We start from the raw sequence: 13,409 nt of genomic DNA, 5'->3' as shown, positions 1-13,409 counted from the left end.
AAACTTTTATTTCTTTATTTTTTATAAGAGAAAATACCCTTTTGGTCAACTTCGAAGTAATGCAGTAATATTGCACAGGGGCAAACTCACTTCTATTATATAGTATAGTACCTTTATAAAATATCACTCCAAACATAGGAATAATATGCATGGAAATATAACCTCTGGACTGCGGTGTGTTCTTATGTGCATGAAGCTGTGGGGCCTAATCCTCGCTCAGTTTATCATTCACACCCGTGACTTTTCTAATGTCACATGTCAAAATGTCTCCTTTTAAGTATGCCTTGTGAAACTTGACAAAACAACGAAATGTTGCTTCACTAATGCTTCGTCAGTACACGACAACACCTGTTACTGGAAGAACCACTGACGAGTAATGGTTCTGCCGACTGTTTTTCCTCTCTCCACAGTGTTGAACAGCAGCTCTCGAGAGGATATGTGTGTCAGAGATGTGAAGATCCTTCCGAACTACAACTCATCCTACCTCCCCATGATGCCAGATGGCTCAGTTCTTATAGTTGACAATGTCTGGTAAGTAAGTATATGTACATGCAGTGTTCACTGTTAAATGCTCTGTTTGCAAAGGAGGATTAGACTTAACGTGTGAAACAACCTGGCCTTTTTTTAATATTTTCCTTAGGTAGTGAAACACCTCATCCATTAGAGAGGGAGCAATACAGCCAGCAGCACATGAGACTTGCCTTTTATTTATCAAAGAACAAGTTCAATATAGTAAGATGAAAGCATCTTGTTAATGCAGGCTGTAGGGAAACCTCACTGCTGTGCTGAAAGGATCGAGCTCTCTCAACCTTACTTAAAAAGAATGTTTGTTTTTTTTATTTCAAAAATGACTCTTTAGTCTTGAAATTTGAGCATAGCTTTCATTTCTGCCCAAATACCTGCAAATTACTGATCAATCCACTTATGTTGAGTCACATTTAGAACATTTTAGCATGCTTAAGTGCTAAGCTAAAGAGTGCGAGCAGTCTCATGTTAGACATCATCCTAAAGCACCATTTTGTCTAAGTACAGCATCAGAGAACTGCTAACATGGCTACAGAGTTAGTGTTGTTATGCTAGATTAACAATAAGTACATTAGAAATGTAATACATTACTTATTAATAACAACATTCACATTTTATGTACAAACTGTTGCTATATTACACCCTTTCTGGTAAATGACAGAGAGAGGGGGCTCCTGCCCCTTCAAACATTCAAAAAAGCCAATAGCTAAATAAGTAATGCTGAATTATGAAAGGCTGAATTCAAAAATTTTGGCCCTTAGATCAACTTTTTACATTGGTTGCACTGGTGCACAAAACTTTTTTATTTAGATGTCCCCAAAGTTTTTCAAGACTCTTTTTGGCGCCACTGTACAAGTGCAACTGGTTGGCTTCTGCACTGTTGTTGTTATGAAGATGATGCTGTGATGCACCACGGTCTGCTGGATGTGGTCTCTGTTTATTCTGGCAATAACAACTGATAGAGAAAAACTGCCATGGAGCTGCCTGCTCCAGTTAGCAAGCAAAAATAAACACCATCCCCAGAATGTAATGACACCAGGGAAATGCATAAAGGTCGTTAAAACATCCAAACATTGTCTTTTTTTATTGAAGACTAGTCATAAAACAAACAAAAAAAAAACCCTGACTGATCAAACCAGCATGAACAAATGCCATTAATAAATGCAGCACTCCACTTGTACACAAAATGTCATGAGCTAAATTAGAATTTAAAGTTTCCCAACAAACCCGTCTTTGTTTTCATTTCCCCACCAAAGCCACCAAGCAGCAGAGATCACCGTGGCTTCATTCTGTCGAATAGACAGCAAGTCATCACATTTACCCAGCATGCTCAGTGCCCTGGAAGAACAGAACTTCCTATTCCAGCTGCATTTACAAGAAAAAAGAGAAGAGGACTCCAGTGAGGTGAGAGGAATTGATTGAGGGTGTGTTGGCTGATGACTAAGACAATCACTTCATCAGTCATGTGCATTGCTGTGAAAACAAATACACTAACACTGCACACAGTTGTAGCTACTAGTGCTTGCACCCTGAGTTATATTCAGAAAAAACCTTTTAGAGTTACTGTGCCTTTTTCATCTTTAAAGATGAGCTCATTTAGGGTCACCGCTTTAGCTCACCTGATTGAGCTGGTGACCCATGTTCAGGAGCTATAGTCTCTGATGCAGTGGCCATGGGTTTGAATCCCGCTCATGGCCCTTTGCTGCAACCCCTTCCCCTGTTCTTCTCCCCCACTTTCCTGTCTCTGCTTTGGCTGTCCTATGTAATAAAGGCAAAAAGGCCAACAAAAAAAACTAAGAAAAAAAAAAAGATGAGATCATTTATAATTTAAAAAAACAGAATTTCTCTGTACAGCTTGGCACTTACCAGACATTACTTAAACAAGATAAAACCATGTATTTGCAAATGAATGCTTTCAGCAGAAAAGTGATGCATGTCTGGTGCTCTAGTATTTATTTCTTGCAGCAGAACAGTATATGTGGGATTGAGTGAAATTATGGTACAGTGTGTGTTTATGGCAAAGAAAGGTACAGTTGCAACAGTGTGTTCTGAATAACTTTTGAGCACAAAGAATTAAGATGTATCATGTATCACACTTTGATACCCAGACATAAGATGCACGTTCTCATTTTTTGCATACTTTATGTATAAATTTCATGTATGAAATCATGTGTCATAATAACTGTGTTTTTGTAGGGTTTGGAAGTCCCATTGCTGGCTGTGGTACAATGGCACACTCCAACACGTCCTTTAATGAGGTAACATTTGAAATGTAGCCATTTAGCAGACCTTTATGTATATTAATAATGCATCACAATCTGTTAGCTGTATTTTTTGTTTTTGCTTATTTATCTTTTGTTAAATATTTACTGGGATAGGCTCCAGCCCCACCGTGACCCTAGAGAGGATGTGAGGAAGTGTATAGATAATGGATTGATTTGTTAAATATTTCTATTAAAAGACTAGTTTTGACAAATGTGATTTATAGAGCGGTAAAATAGACAGACCTTTTCCAAAGCATAGATTTTGACATGTAACAGCAAATCAGTTTCACATCAGTTTTAGGTTCTAGCGCCAAGTCACAACACATGTCATCACAAAGCACAAGTGCATTTTATTTAGATGAGCTGGACCTAGGTCCTTGCCACTGTTGTTTATCATGTGCTTTCCCTGCTATGGAAAGGTTGGTTGCAGGGGATTTGAATCCTTTTTTTCATTTAAATCCTTTTTTCTTTCTCTCCAGATACATCTCTACTTTTTACTCATTGCCTAGTATCCGCATTCATCGTCCTCTACTGGTGATGACAGCTTCTTGTCCCAGTACTGTTAGGCCTCTGGAGAACTTCTGGGTAAAATACACACTGTTAAACAACTTGCAGGACTTCCTGGCCATTCGTCTGATATGGAATTCTGAAGGTGAGTTGTACATTACATCGCCTCCCTTCCTTCTTTCGTCATATATCTCTAAAACCTTGGTTCATTATTTTTTGTCCAGTTGCTTAATTCTTTTAATCAATAGCTGCAAAGATTTACAAAGAGTCAGTTGCAACATGTGCTGTCTAACAGGGGCGTTTTTGTGTACTTACCTAGTGATTAAGGAAAAAAACAAATATTTTCCAAGCATAGCTGATTGTCTGTAGTGCACTTGTACGGGTCAACAAAGACAGATGGTGTGAAAACACCATTGTTTTGATGGTGGTAAGAACAAGGTCAAAAGTGGTAGCTGCAGTGTATGCCAGGCCAGACCGAGACACAAACAAAAACAAACATGCTGGCCTGTAAGCTTTTGCATTCTTTTCTTATGTGTCTCCTAAAATACTTGGTTGCGCAGCCAATCTCCAACATTCATACGGCGATACTGGTTTAATAAAGTTTTGCAGGAGTCTATTGACCTCTAGTATAGTATAGTATAGGCACCCATGTGACCTCGATTATATGTCTTTTATCAGTAAAAGTCCTAATCACAAAGTCAATAAACATTTTTTATTGGTTTGGGTGGCGTTTTCTTTTGTGGGGAAACTGAAACTAAAACATGAAACAAGTATATTCCTGGTCTTATGAAGTAGGTCCGACAGTATTTGTGGACATGTGTTCCAGCAGGGAACAAATCACTCTAACATGAATTTAGATATAAAGATTATTCTGATATTAAACTAATATGTAGAGATTAATAATGTTTCAGGCTATTAACTGTAGCACCTTTGCTGTGTTTAATACTTTGGATTTTGTTGCACTACTGGCTAAATAGCAATTTTAATGAAGTCAGCATTTTTTGCTGTTTAATTTAATTAAAGTAACCAGCAGCAACATTGTAGGTCGGGTAATTAATTACAAGAGTTAATCAGTTATTGATTGTTAACATAGCTGACTGGCTGTTGAAAAACTGCTCTCCTGCTACGTGTCTTGAAACCAGTATTTGGTTGCACAAACTTGAATTTATAGTCATTCGTGAATGTCATCTTCCCTCGAGTAATGTTTCTAAGCAGATTTCTTCTATGTCAACAGCTGATATTTAATCTGACCTTTCATTCTTTCCTACTTGTGCTTCTGACCTAATCTCTCCCTGTCATCCATCCATCCATCCATCCATCCATCCATCCATCCATCCATCCATCCATCCATCCATCCATCCATCCATCCATCCATCAATCCATCCAGGTCCTAAGAGTCAGCTCGACCCCAGTGTGGGAGCAGTGGTGTGCCGGTCTCCCCTCAACGACCTGGGACAGTGTAGAAAAGGTTCTACCCTCTCCTTCACAGTTGCCTTCCAGATTGTCAGAACAGGACTTTTTGAGGTACCAAAGGAAACAATAATGTCATTTCTATCTTATGAGATAAAACTTCTTTCTTTCTTTCTTTCTTTCTTTCTTTCTTTCTTTCTTTCTTTCTTTCTTTCTTGGGTTCCTGATGTTAACCACTTATCTGAAGTAAAAACTTTCAAATGAACACGTAGAACCACAAAATAATCCTCTCAATTTTCAGTTCCTCAGATAAATGCATGGAGACTTGTGTTTGTTTTTGCAGCCTACACCAAAATAATTGGTGTGCATTGCTCATGGCTGGGACATTTTGGATTGACCAGAATTGGCTCTAGCAAGTAAATAGACTTGGCAGTCTGTGAGGCAGCTACTCATTATGAACTCAGAAGAAGCAGGCCAAGAGTAGGCATGAATATGCAAATTTTTAGATGGACAACTATTGTTTACTGAGTTTGTGTATAGACACTGGAAACATTCTTACTGGCTTGTGAAACTGGGAGGCCATCTAGTTGTGGGGGAGGCTAGAGAAATGGTAGCGCTTTAGTGGTTACAAAGCTTTATGTTACACCTTTCGAAACTATACAAGAACACTGTAAAAATGGATTTTCAACTCTATTGTATGTGTCTGCAGCAATTGTTGAAAAAAAAGAGAACTGCTACATACTATCTTGCATCTTGTCCATCTCTCTCCTCTTCCATGATAACACTGTAGTTGAGCCAGCATATGAAGCTAAAGCTGCAGTTTACAGCCTCTGTGTCCACTTCGCCCATGGAGCTTCAGTCATCACCGAGGAGTTCTCCATTATCATTCAGCCCAGTGCGACATGGCCTGAGCCGATCTCAAAGCTTTTCCCACCAACAACCTTCCAGGCCACGCTACTTCAGGTATGACGGATCAGTGTGGAGCAACTTGCTGCTTTTAATGTCTTTCTGTTAAGACAAGAAATAGTGCATGAAAGACACATGTAGACATACCTGATACAACTTTAAGCCAGTCTGAAACTGCAATTATAAGACACTAAAGTTTCGTTTTTAATGCTACATTAATACAATCATTCTAGATAGACTACTGGCTTCTGAATGGATATATATGATTTTTTTTCATCTATCGGAGAGTATAGCTGGCTGCAACTGCGTCAAAGTATTGTGTTAATCTAAGATACAGGGCTTGCACAGGACAGGAGAGGCATTTTCAGACAGTCCTATGCATTCCTGTCTAGCATAATGTTCATGACATGGTGTCTCTGCTGGCTCCAGATCCGGCGAAGCAGTGGAATGTCAGGCCATGACCCCACTTGGAGGATCTGTTCACAGAGCCCTCTTCTTGTCCAATGACCCCACCCTCATTCCACTGGAAAAAATAGCCAAGAGACAGTGTAAGGTGTTAGTGCTGGAACCAATCCAAGAGGCACACAGCAGGTAGGCAAACAGCTTTAATACTTGAACAGTGTCCCATGACACTATTTTAATAAAGTTTTGTTTTTGTCCGGATGTAAAGTTACAGTCTTCAGGAAATATGACAAAAATCTGCTGGGTCACAAATATACATACAGCAACTTAAAGTATAAGAAGAAAATGCAAAATATCACCTGCTGCTAAGAGACAATTGGTCAGGATGGTCAAGAGTTCATCAAGAAACACCAAAGAGCAGGTCTGCAATGAATTAGAAGCCACTGGAACATAGGTGTCAGCGTCCTTGGACGCAGAGGCTGCCATGCAAGAAGGAAGCCCTTTCTCTAGAAACGGCACCCCAAAGCTCGACTGAAGTTTGGTGCTGATCAAAGAAAAGTTCTGTGGTCAGATGTGTAGCACTTGTATAGAGTAAACTACTTTTTAGGAATAAAGTTGCACTCGTTTTTCAGGGCACAACCATATCTGAAAATCTGGAAATTGATATTGATTGAATATTATTAAAATTTAACAAATCTGCTTGTGCTGATCAATCCTATAATCAGAAGTTGTGAATTCTGATTTTATTGACCTCCAGTTCCCAAGCAAAGAAATACATGTTTGAGCTGGCAATAATTATACAAGCAAACTAAAGAACAAACTAATTAATTAACTGTGATCATCACTGGAGGCAGCAATCAATTATGAATCACTTTGGTACTGAAGCGACTTGTAATTTCTAAATTCACCCATTTAGCAGAGGGAAAGTTATGCTTACATATTGAGGCTACAGGATCAGCGTTCAACATCAGTAGGAGAGAGAGAGGCTGCAGCAGGGTGTGGCAAGGAAGTTCTGCTGGATTACTTGATTCCGGAATGCAGAGACAGGACGGCACATTTGCATTGTTGTGTTGGAAATGTGTCCTGGAGCAAATACACAGAACGGCAAAGCTCATGGTCACAAAGAAAAGTTTAAGAAAGACTATCAAAGTAGAAACAAAAATATATAAAACCCATCATGAAGGAACAAGTAGCCCACATTTTTATCAGTGGAAATGCTCCCAAAAACAGTGAAAAAGCCTCAATTTTGGCAAAACAAAGAAAATTGACTTTTTTAAACACACAAAGTTCTTTGGAGCCAAATTCATATGAGCATCTAGCCAATCATGGATGTGCTCATCCCAAGCGGTCGTCTTGAAACTCACTGTCTGTCAGAGGCCAAACTTATACTTATAATACAAAACATGTAGACATGCATAGAAACTATAGAATTTCCAGATACATTATAGCAACCTTCTTCTATATCCAAGAGTACAAGCATATATATTCAACAACAAGAAAAATAAGAGATTAGAAGTATGCATGCCCATGATATTGCTTTTTACTGTCTACTTTTAAGGCACAGCATTTTTTATGTTTTTTCATTTGTTTTGTCTGAGCAATATCCTCACTCATATCCTTTGGGATTAATAAAGTTTTATCTCATTTTATCATATCTTATAAATCTCTCTTGTGTCTTTTATGGCTGCAACAGAGAGAAAGGAAGTGTTTGTATAGTGTCTGTGCATCCTCCACAAACACTTATCTCCAAGAGGGCCGTAAATGGTCATTTCAAACATCAGACTTCCATTGTTGTAATATCCCATTTGGATGAAAGTTTTGGGTTAGCTGTCTTCTCAAATTGTCCCCTACCAAAGTTACAGCTTTGAGAAAGGGTCTCTGAATTTTATTTGTGGTGTTTTGAAATTCATCCAACAATAAACTGTTCTGCTTCTTAGTATACTACAGATGAAACAAAAACAAGCTATTTGGCCACAATAACCAGCAATGTGTTTGGAGTGGAGAAGTTGAGACCTTTAACCTCAAGAACGCCGAACCTACCGTCAGGCATAGTGGTGGCAGTATTCTGCTCTGGGGTTGTTTTGCTGCCAGTGTAACTGGTGCTTTACACAAAGTAAATGCAATAATTAAAAAGGAGAATTACCTCCACATTCTTCAGAAAAAAACCTAAAATCATCAGTTGGGTTTTCCAACAAGACAAATGACCCCAAACACACTTCCAAAGTGGTAAATAAGGCTACAATTATGGTTTAAGACTGGTCTTCCCAAAGTCCTGCCTGAAACCCCATTAACAATCTGTGGACTGTGCTGAAGAAACAAGTCTGTGTCAGAAAGCCAACAAATTTATTTAAACTGCACTAATTGTGTCAAAAGAACTGGTCAAAGATCCAACCCAAAGCTTGCGGGAAACTTGTGGCTGGCTCCCAAGAGAACCTGACTGAGGTGTAAGTGGTCAAAGGACATTTAACCAAACATTAGAATTGCTGTATGTATACTTTTGACCCTGTGGATTTTGTCATTTTTCCAAAAGAATTGTAATAATGGTAGTGGTGGCTAAAGAGGTACGACGTTGGGCTACTGATTGGAAGGTTGGAGGTTTAGTGGTGCCATTGTTGGGCCTTTGACCAAGACCCTTAATCCTATCATGGCTGATCCTGCCTACTCTGACCCCAGCTGGGATATGTGAAAAGAGAATTTCACAATGCTGTAATGTATTTGTGACAATTAAGGCTCCTTCTTTTTCTTATAAATCTACAAAAGAACCCAAATCTATAATTGTTTGTTGTAACAAAGACACATGTTTCAATCATTCCGTCATAGAAAATAAAGAGTTGTAGGAGTCAACTGTGTGTGATAATATACATGATTCTTTCAAGTGTGGACTGTATAGAATATTGTGGAGCACAATAGTATTTCATCTGTTAAACATGGGTTTTGCCTCTTCTCTCGGAGGGCTTAACAGGTTCAAACATCCTATCATTTATGCTCTGAACATGGCTAAACTCTTTTGAAAGTGCACGAGAACAAAGCCCTAGAAGATACATATACAAGGCTCGCCATGCAGCTGCACAATTATATTCACTATGGCTAACCAGGTGTGACTAGAGGCTATGAGCATTGCTTTCTTGTACGTTAGCTAACATAGCGGGTGTATTGCTGCTCTATACTTCTGATGTTCCACTGTGAGGTGGCTGGTGATAGCTTAGATGAGTATTTCTACTTTGGACAGTATTGCCTTATTGCTAGTCAGACTCCCTAATAGTACAGTGTGTACTCCTACTCTTAATGATCAACATCTTACACAAGTTTTTGATGAAAGGCTAGTGAGAGCAATTCTTTCAAGGAACTGTGCAACATGAGAACAAAACACCCAGTGACAGAGTTTGCACTTAACGACCGTAGAGCCAATCAGAAGATGTTGTTTGGTCCTTCTGCTTGTAACGAAGGGTATTTCAAATAACCGTCAGCACAGTGCAAGCCCTATTTAATGGATAAGGTCCCTCTTTAACACTGATGCGAAGAAACTGATCCTAAGAATATTTTTTAGAGTAAGGTCAGAACAAGAACTACACAGAACCGGTGCCTGTGTGTTACAAACTAGCTGATTGTGTACCCTGTTACAGTTCTGGTGATTCTTAACTGTTCTCACTCTGTTTCTCCTCTCAGATGGCCTGGAGTGGAGGCACATGCTAAGGATACAAACATTTAAGCCTTGTAGTTTTGCTTGGATGGCTTCTGAACCCAGAGCAGCCTTGGGTTCTATCCAGCCACCTCATCTTCTGCTTTAAAGAGGTACCTAAAAAGAAACAACATGCTGCAATCAACACCTGGATGGAGTCATCCAGTAATGGATGGAAACAAATGTAACTGACCCGAAAGGAGTGGTGCTGATGTCACATGGAGAGAGGACGGGAGGGAGGAGGGTGCTGAGAGGATACTGCAAGTTAGAAGTGATGAAAGAAAACCCCTCGTGGAGCAACACCATCTTCATTCTGTTGGTTCATCACTTAACTAGATGAGTTACCTCCACTCTTTCAGATCAGTGTTTTTAACCCAGTCTGCTTATATTTCAAAATTCCAATTTTCCTTATTGTACATTTCTTTCAAATGTTAATTCCTTTTTTAAGCTATGGTTTTGTTCAGGAAATTCCAGATTGCCTTTTTGTGTAAGGCCTAGTAGCCCAATTCAGCAGTGCCCTATATTTCTTATGGTAGAGTAGCAAGAGAAACCCCTACCAAGCTGTTGTTGTCGTCGGAACAAATGGTCCAAACTTTCACTGCTACACCTTTTCAGTAAATGAAATGCAGCATGCCAAATGAAAAGAGTCGGGGTTGTTGCAGGGTGTATTCTATAATTTGACAGAGCGAGGCTAGCAGCCAGTCTTGGTGCTATTCCAACTCGTTCTGTGCTAAACATGTAAATTGATATTGATCTGCTAAATGTGATTCTAGATGAGACTAATAGATAGCTCCCGTATGTAGGTCAGACGGCTAAAAGCTGGGACTGATGCTGCTCTGTATCCTAGGCGGGAAAGTTCCTGTTGTTTTTGTTTGTTTGCTTATTCTTTGCTCAAATAGAACACGTACCAGCTTAGATTTCATCAATATCAGTTTGTTCAGTTTTTTGTATATATGGGGTTTAATTTAATAAAAAATGTATTTGTTTTTGTTCTTTTGAACTGGACTGCAAACATTTTGTAGGTTTGCACTGGATGTCAGAGTTAATGAGCTGTTGTTGTGGCCTCTCCTATGAGGAAGTGGTTTCCATGTAGAGTTTATAATTAAAATGTGACAGAACTTGAATGTTGGTAAGACAGTAGACCGGCTGATATGGTTGAATCTAATTGTCCTAAAGCTCTTTATTTATTACTGTTGTTGAATTATTTCATTTACAGTTCTGTAGAATAAGCTTTTTAATTGATGTTTATGTCTTTTTGTTTGACCTTTCACATGCACTCCAAGGCCTGTCAGTACACCAGTTTGCTAGCAGCTTTTATATTGTAGTCTCCTCACTTTGTTGTTAAATAGCGCAAACTCCAGCTGTGCAGCATATATTAAAAAGTGGCTGAAAACAGTTTTAATGACGTTTATCTAGAGTGTAAGCCCTGTGTGTGTGAAAACCAGGCCCCATGCTCCATATGAATTCTGCTGCTGTTTGTGGCTGCAGGTATTTCAGTAGCTGGAAACAACAGACTAAACTTAAGCTCCTGTTGATGTTTTGTGGGGGGAAAAATCTAATTACATTCATTGTTGGTGAGTGTCATAAGTTTAAGCTGTTATTGTCTGTTTTTATTGCAGTAAGTTTTTATTTTTAAGGACATGTAAGTCTGACTTGAAAGAGCAAAATGAATGGGTAAGGTGTGTTTTAATTGTTGACAGACTGTGTGCTCTTTGTGTTGCTGTAATGTGATGTTGTAAATCACTGTACACAACTTGCAGTGTATGCCTTTCCATTAATGTGACTGGGTGAAGTTTAAAGTTATGCCACGTTGATAGTGATGCGGAACCATCACTAGGTCCAACCTGTCAAGAGTGTCGTCCCTACTTTTTACAGAAAATTTCTTTAGATGAGGTGGGCCTGTAGCTGTGGAGGTTAGATGTTCCACCTCCTTTATGTAAAGGGCTTACATAAGCAGCCTTCCAGACTCTAAGAAGTGTACCATGGAAAACCAAAAGGTTAAAAAAACAAGTTGTAGCTAACTACAATTGAAGTGACCAACATTCAAAAGAAGGGATGAAGACCATCCACACTAAGCAAACTCTTTGAATCTTTGACCGCCCTCTTGACAGAATCGATGTAGTTCAACCAAATTTGTTGGCTTTCTGACACAGACTTGTTTCTTGACACAGTCCACTGATTCTCGATGGGGTTTGAGTCAAGACTTTGGGAAGTCCAGTCTGAAACCTGGCTTCTTGTCTGATGTAGCTACTTTTTTACCACTTTGGATGTGTGCTTGGGGTCATTGTCTTGTTGGGGCACCCAACTGTGTCTAAGACCCAACCTGAAGAATGTGGAGATAATCCCTTTTTCATTATTCCGTTCCACTGGCAGCAAAGCAGCTAGAGAGCATAATACTACCACCACCATGCTGTGACAGTAGGTTTGGTGTTCTTGGAGTTAAAGGCCTCACCTTTTCACCTCCAAACATATTGCTGGTCACTGGGGCCATTTTTTTGTGTGTGTCATTCCACCTCAAAACCTTCTGGAAGACCGTCTTTTTTCCGTTTGATCCCCAACAAACATCAGCTGAGCTTCAAGGTGGTGTTCTGGAGGTAGGGCTTCCTTCTTGCATGGCAGTGTCTCAGCCTATGGAGATGTAAAACAACTTCTAGTTCATTACAGACCTGCTTTTTGATGATTCTTGATTGACTCTTGACAATTCTGACAAATTGTTTATCAGCAGCATGTGATAGCTTGAATTTTCTTCCTGATTCTGGCAGTGACACAACTGCCATGCACTTTATACTTACAGTAGTTTGTACAGTTGAGTTTGGGATCTGAAGCATCTTTGAAAGGACTCCAAGTGACTTTCCTGATTTGTTTAAGTCAATGATTTTCTTCCTCAGATCCATACTTGGCTCTTTAGACTTTCCCATTGTAGTGTTTGTGGCAGACTCTAATGAGTTTAACAAATGGGCCCTATTTGAATTTGCTCAGCATCTGTCGTCAGTTTTAATCACTCACAAGGTGGCAAGAGGTAATGCCACTAAGAAAATGTGATTAACCCAACTTTCTACATCACCAAAACTGATACTTCAAGTTATTGTATGTATTTTTTGAGCCATCAGATTTTGTCATATTTCCAGAATACCTGTAATAAATCTATGAAAGAACCAAAAGGCGTGATTGTTTTTTGTGTGACAAAGATGCACGTGTTCCAATCATTCCATCAGGTTCCAAGAGTCACTGGAAACTTAAGACTGCCATGATATACATGGTGTTTACAAGTATGAGTAAACGACTATGTTTGTATCTGAGTTGGCTAAAAGTAAGCCACTGACCAGGATCCCATGTACATCTGGTAAGAACCCTCTTTCTTTAAGTAGAAGGTAAATTTTTGTCGAGGAACCAGTGACTTCATTTGCTTGGTGTTCTTTAGTTTTTGCATGGTTTTCCATTCCTGGTTTAAATGACCTGCAAATTTGTCCAGAACTAGTACAACATCCATGATAAGAACAGCATCAAGATTTTCACTTAGTAAAAGTTCACTGGAAAAGGTCTGGTCATTGTAGTGCTTGAAATGATGTATAGTCACATGAGTGTTCAGAACTTTATCACTTTCTAATGAAAACCACTTGACAATGATCAGAGTCATTCTCAAATACTCAAGAAACAATGATTATTTCTGTCAGTTCATTCAAATTAAATCAAACAATTATGATTTTGATGTTTCA

General features: G+C 39.1%; 1 protein-coding gene across 1 annotated transcript; it reads left to right on the top strand.

Annotated features, from left to right (window-relative positions):
- The first annotated feature begins 370 nt into the window (after window positions 1-370).
- Window positions 371-12,373, top strand: LOC103375470 (uncharacterized protein C7orf43 homolog). Its single transcript, XM_008305771.1, has 8 exons — window positions 371-531; window positions 1,782-1,929; window positions 2,722-2,783; window positions 3,269-3,441; window positions 4,684-4,820; window positions 5,497-5,669; window positions 6,042-6,203; window positions 9,681-12,373. Exons 1-8 carry the CDS (start codon window positions 377-379, stop codon window positions 9,721-9,723), a joined length of 1,053 nt encoding a protein of 350 aa, XP_008303993.1. The 5' UTR covers window positions 371-376; the 3' UTR covers window positions 9,724-12,373.
- Window positions 12,374-13,409: the final 1,036 nt, after the last annotated feature.

Source organism: Stegastes partitus, unplaced genomic scaffold, assembly GCF_000690725.1.
Source record: "Stegastes partitus isolate 25-593 unplaced genomic scaffold, Stegastes_partitus-1.0.2 Scaffold2611, whole genome shotgun sequence".
NCBI classification, from domain to species: Eukaryota; Metazoa; Chordata; class Actinopteri; family Pomacentridae; genus Stegastes; species Stegastes partitus.
The sequence above is the reverse complement of the archived record's forward strand: the minus strand, read 5'-3'. Positions and strand labels throughout refer to the sequence as shown.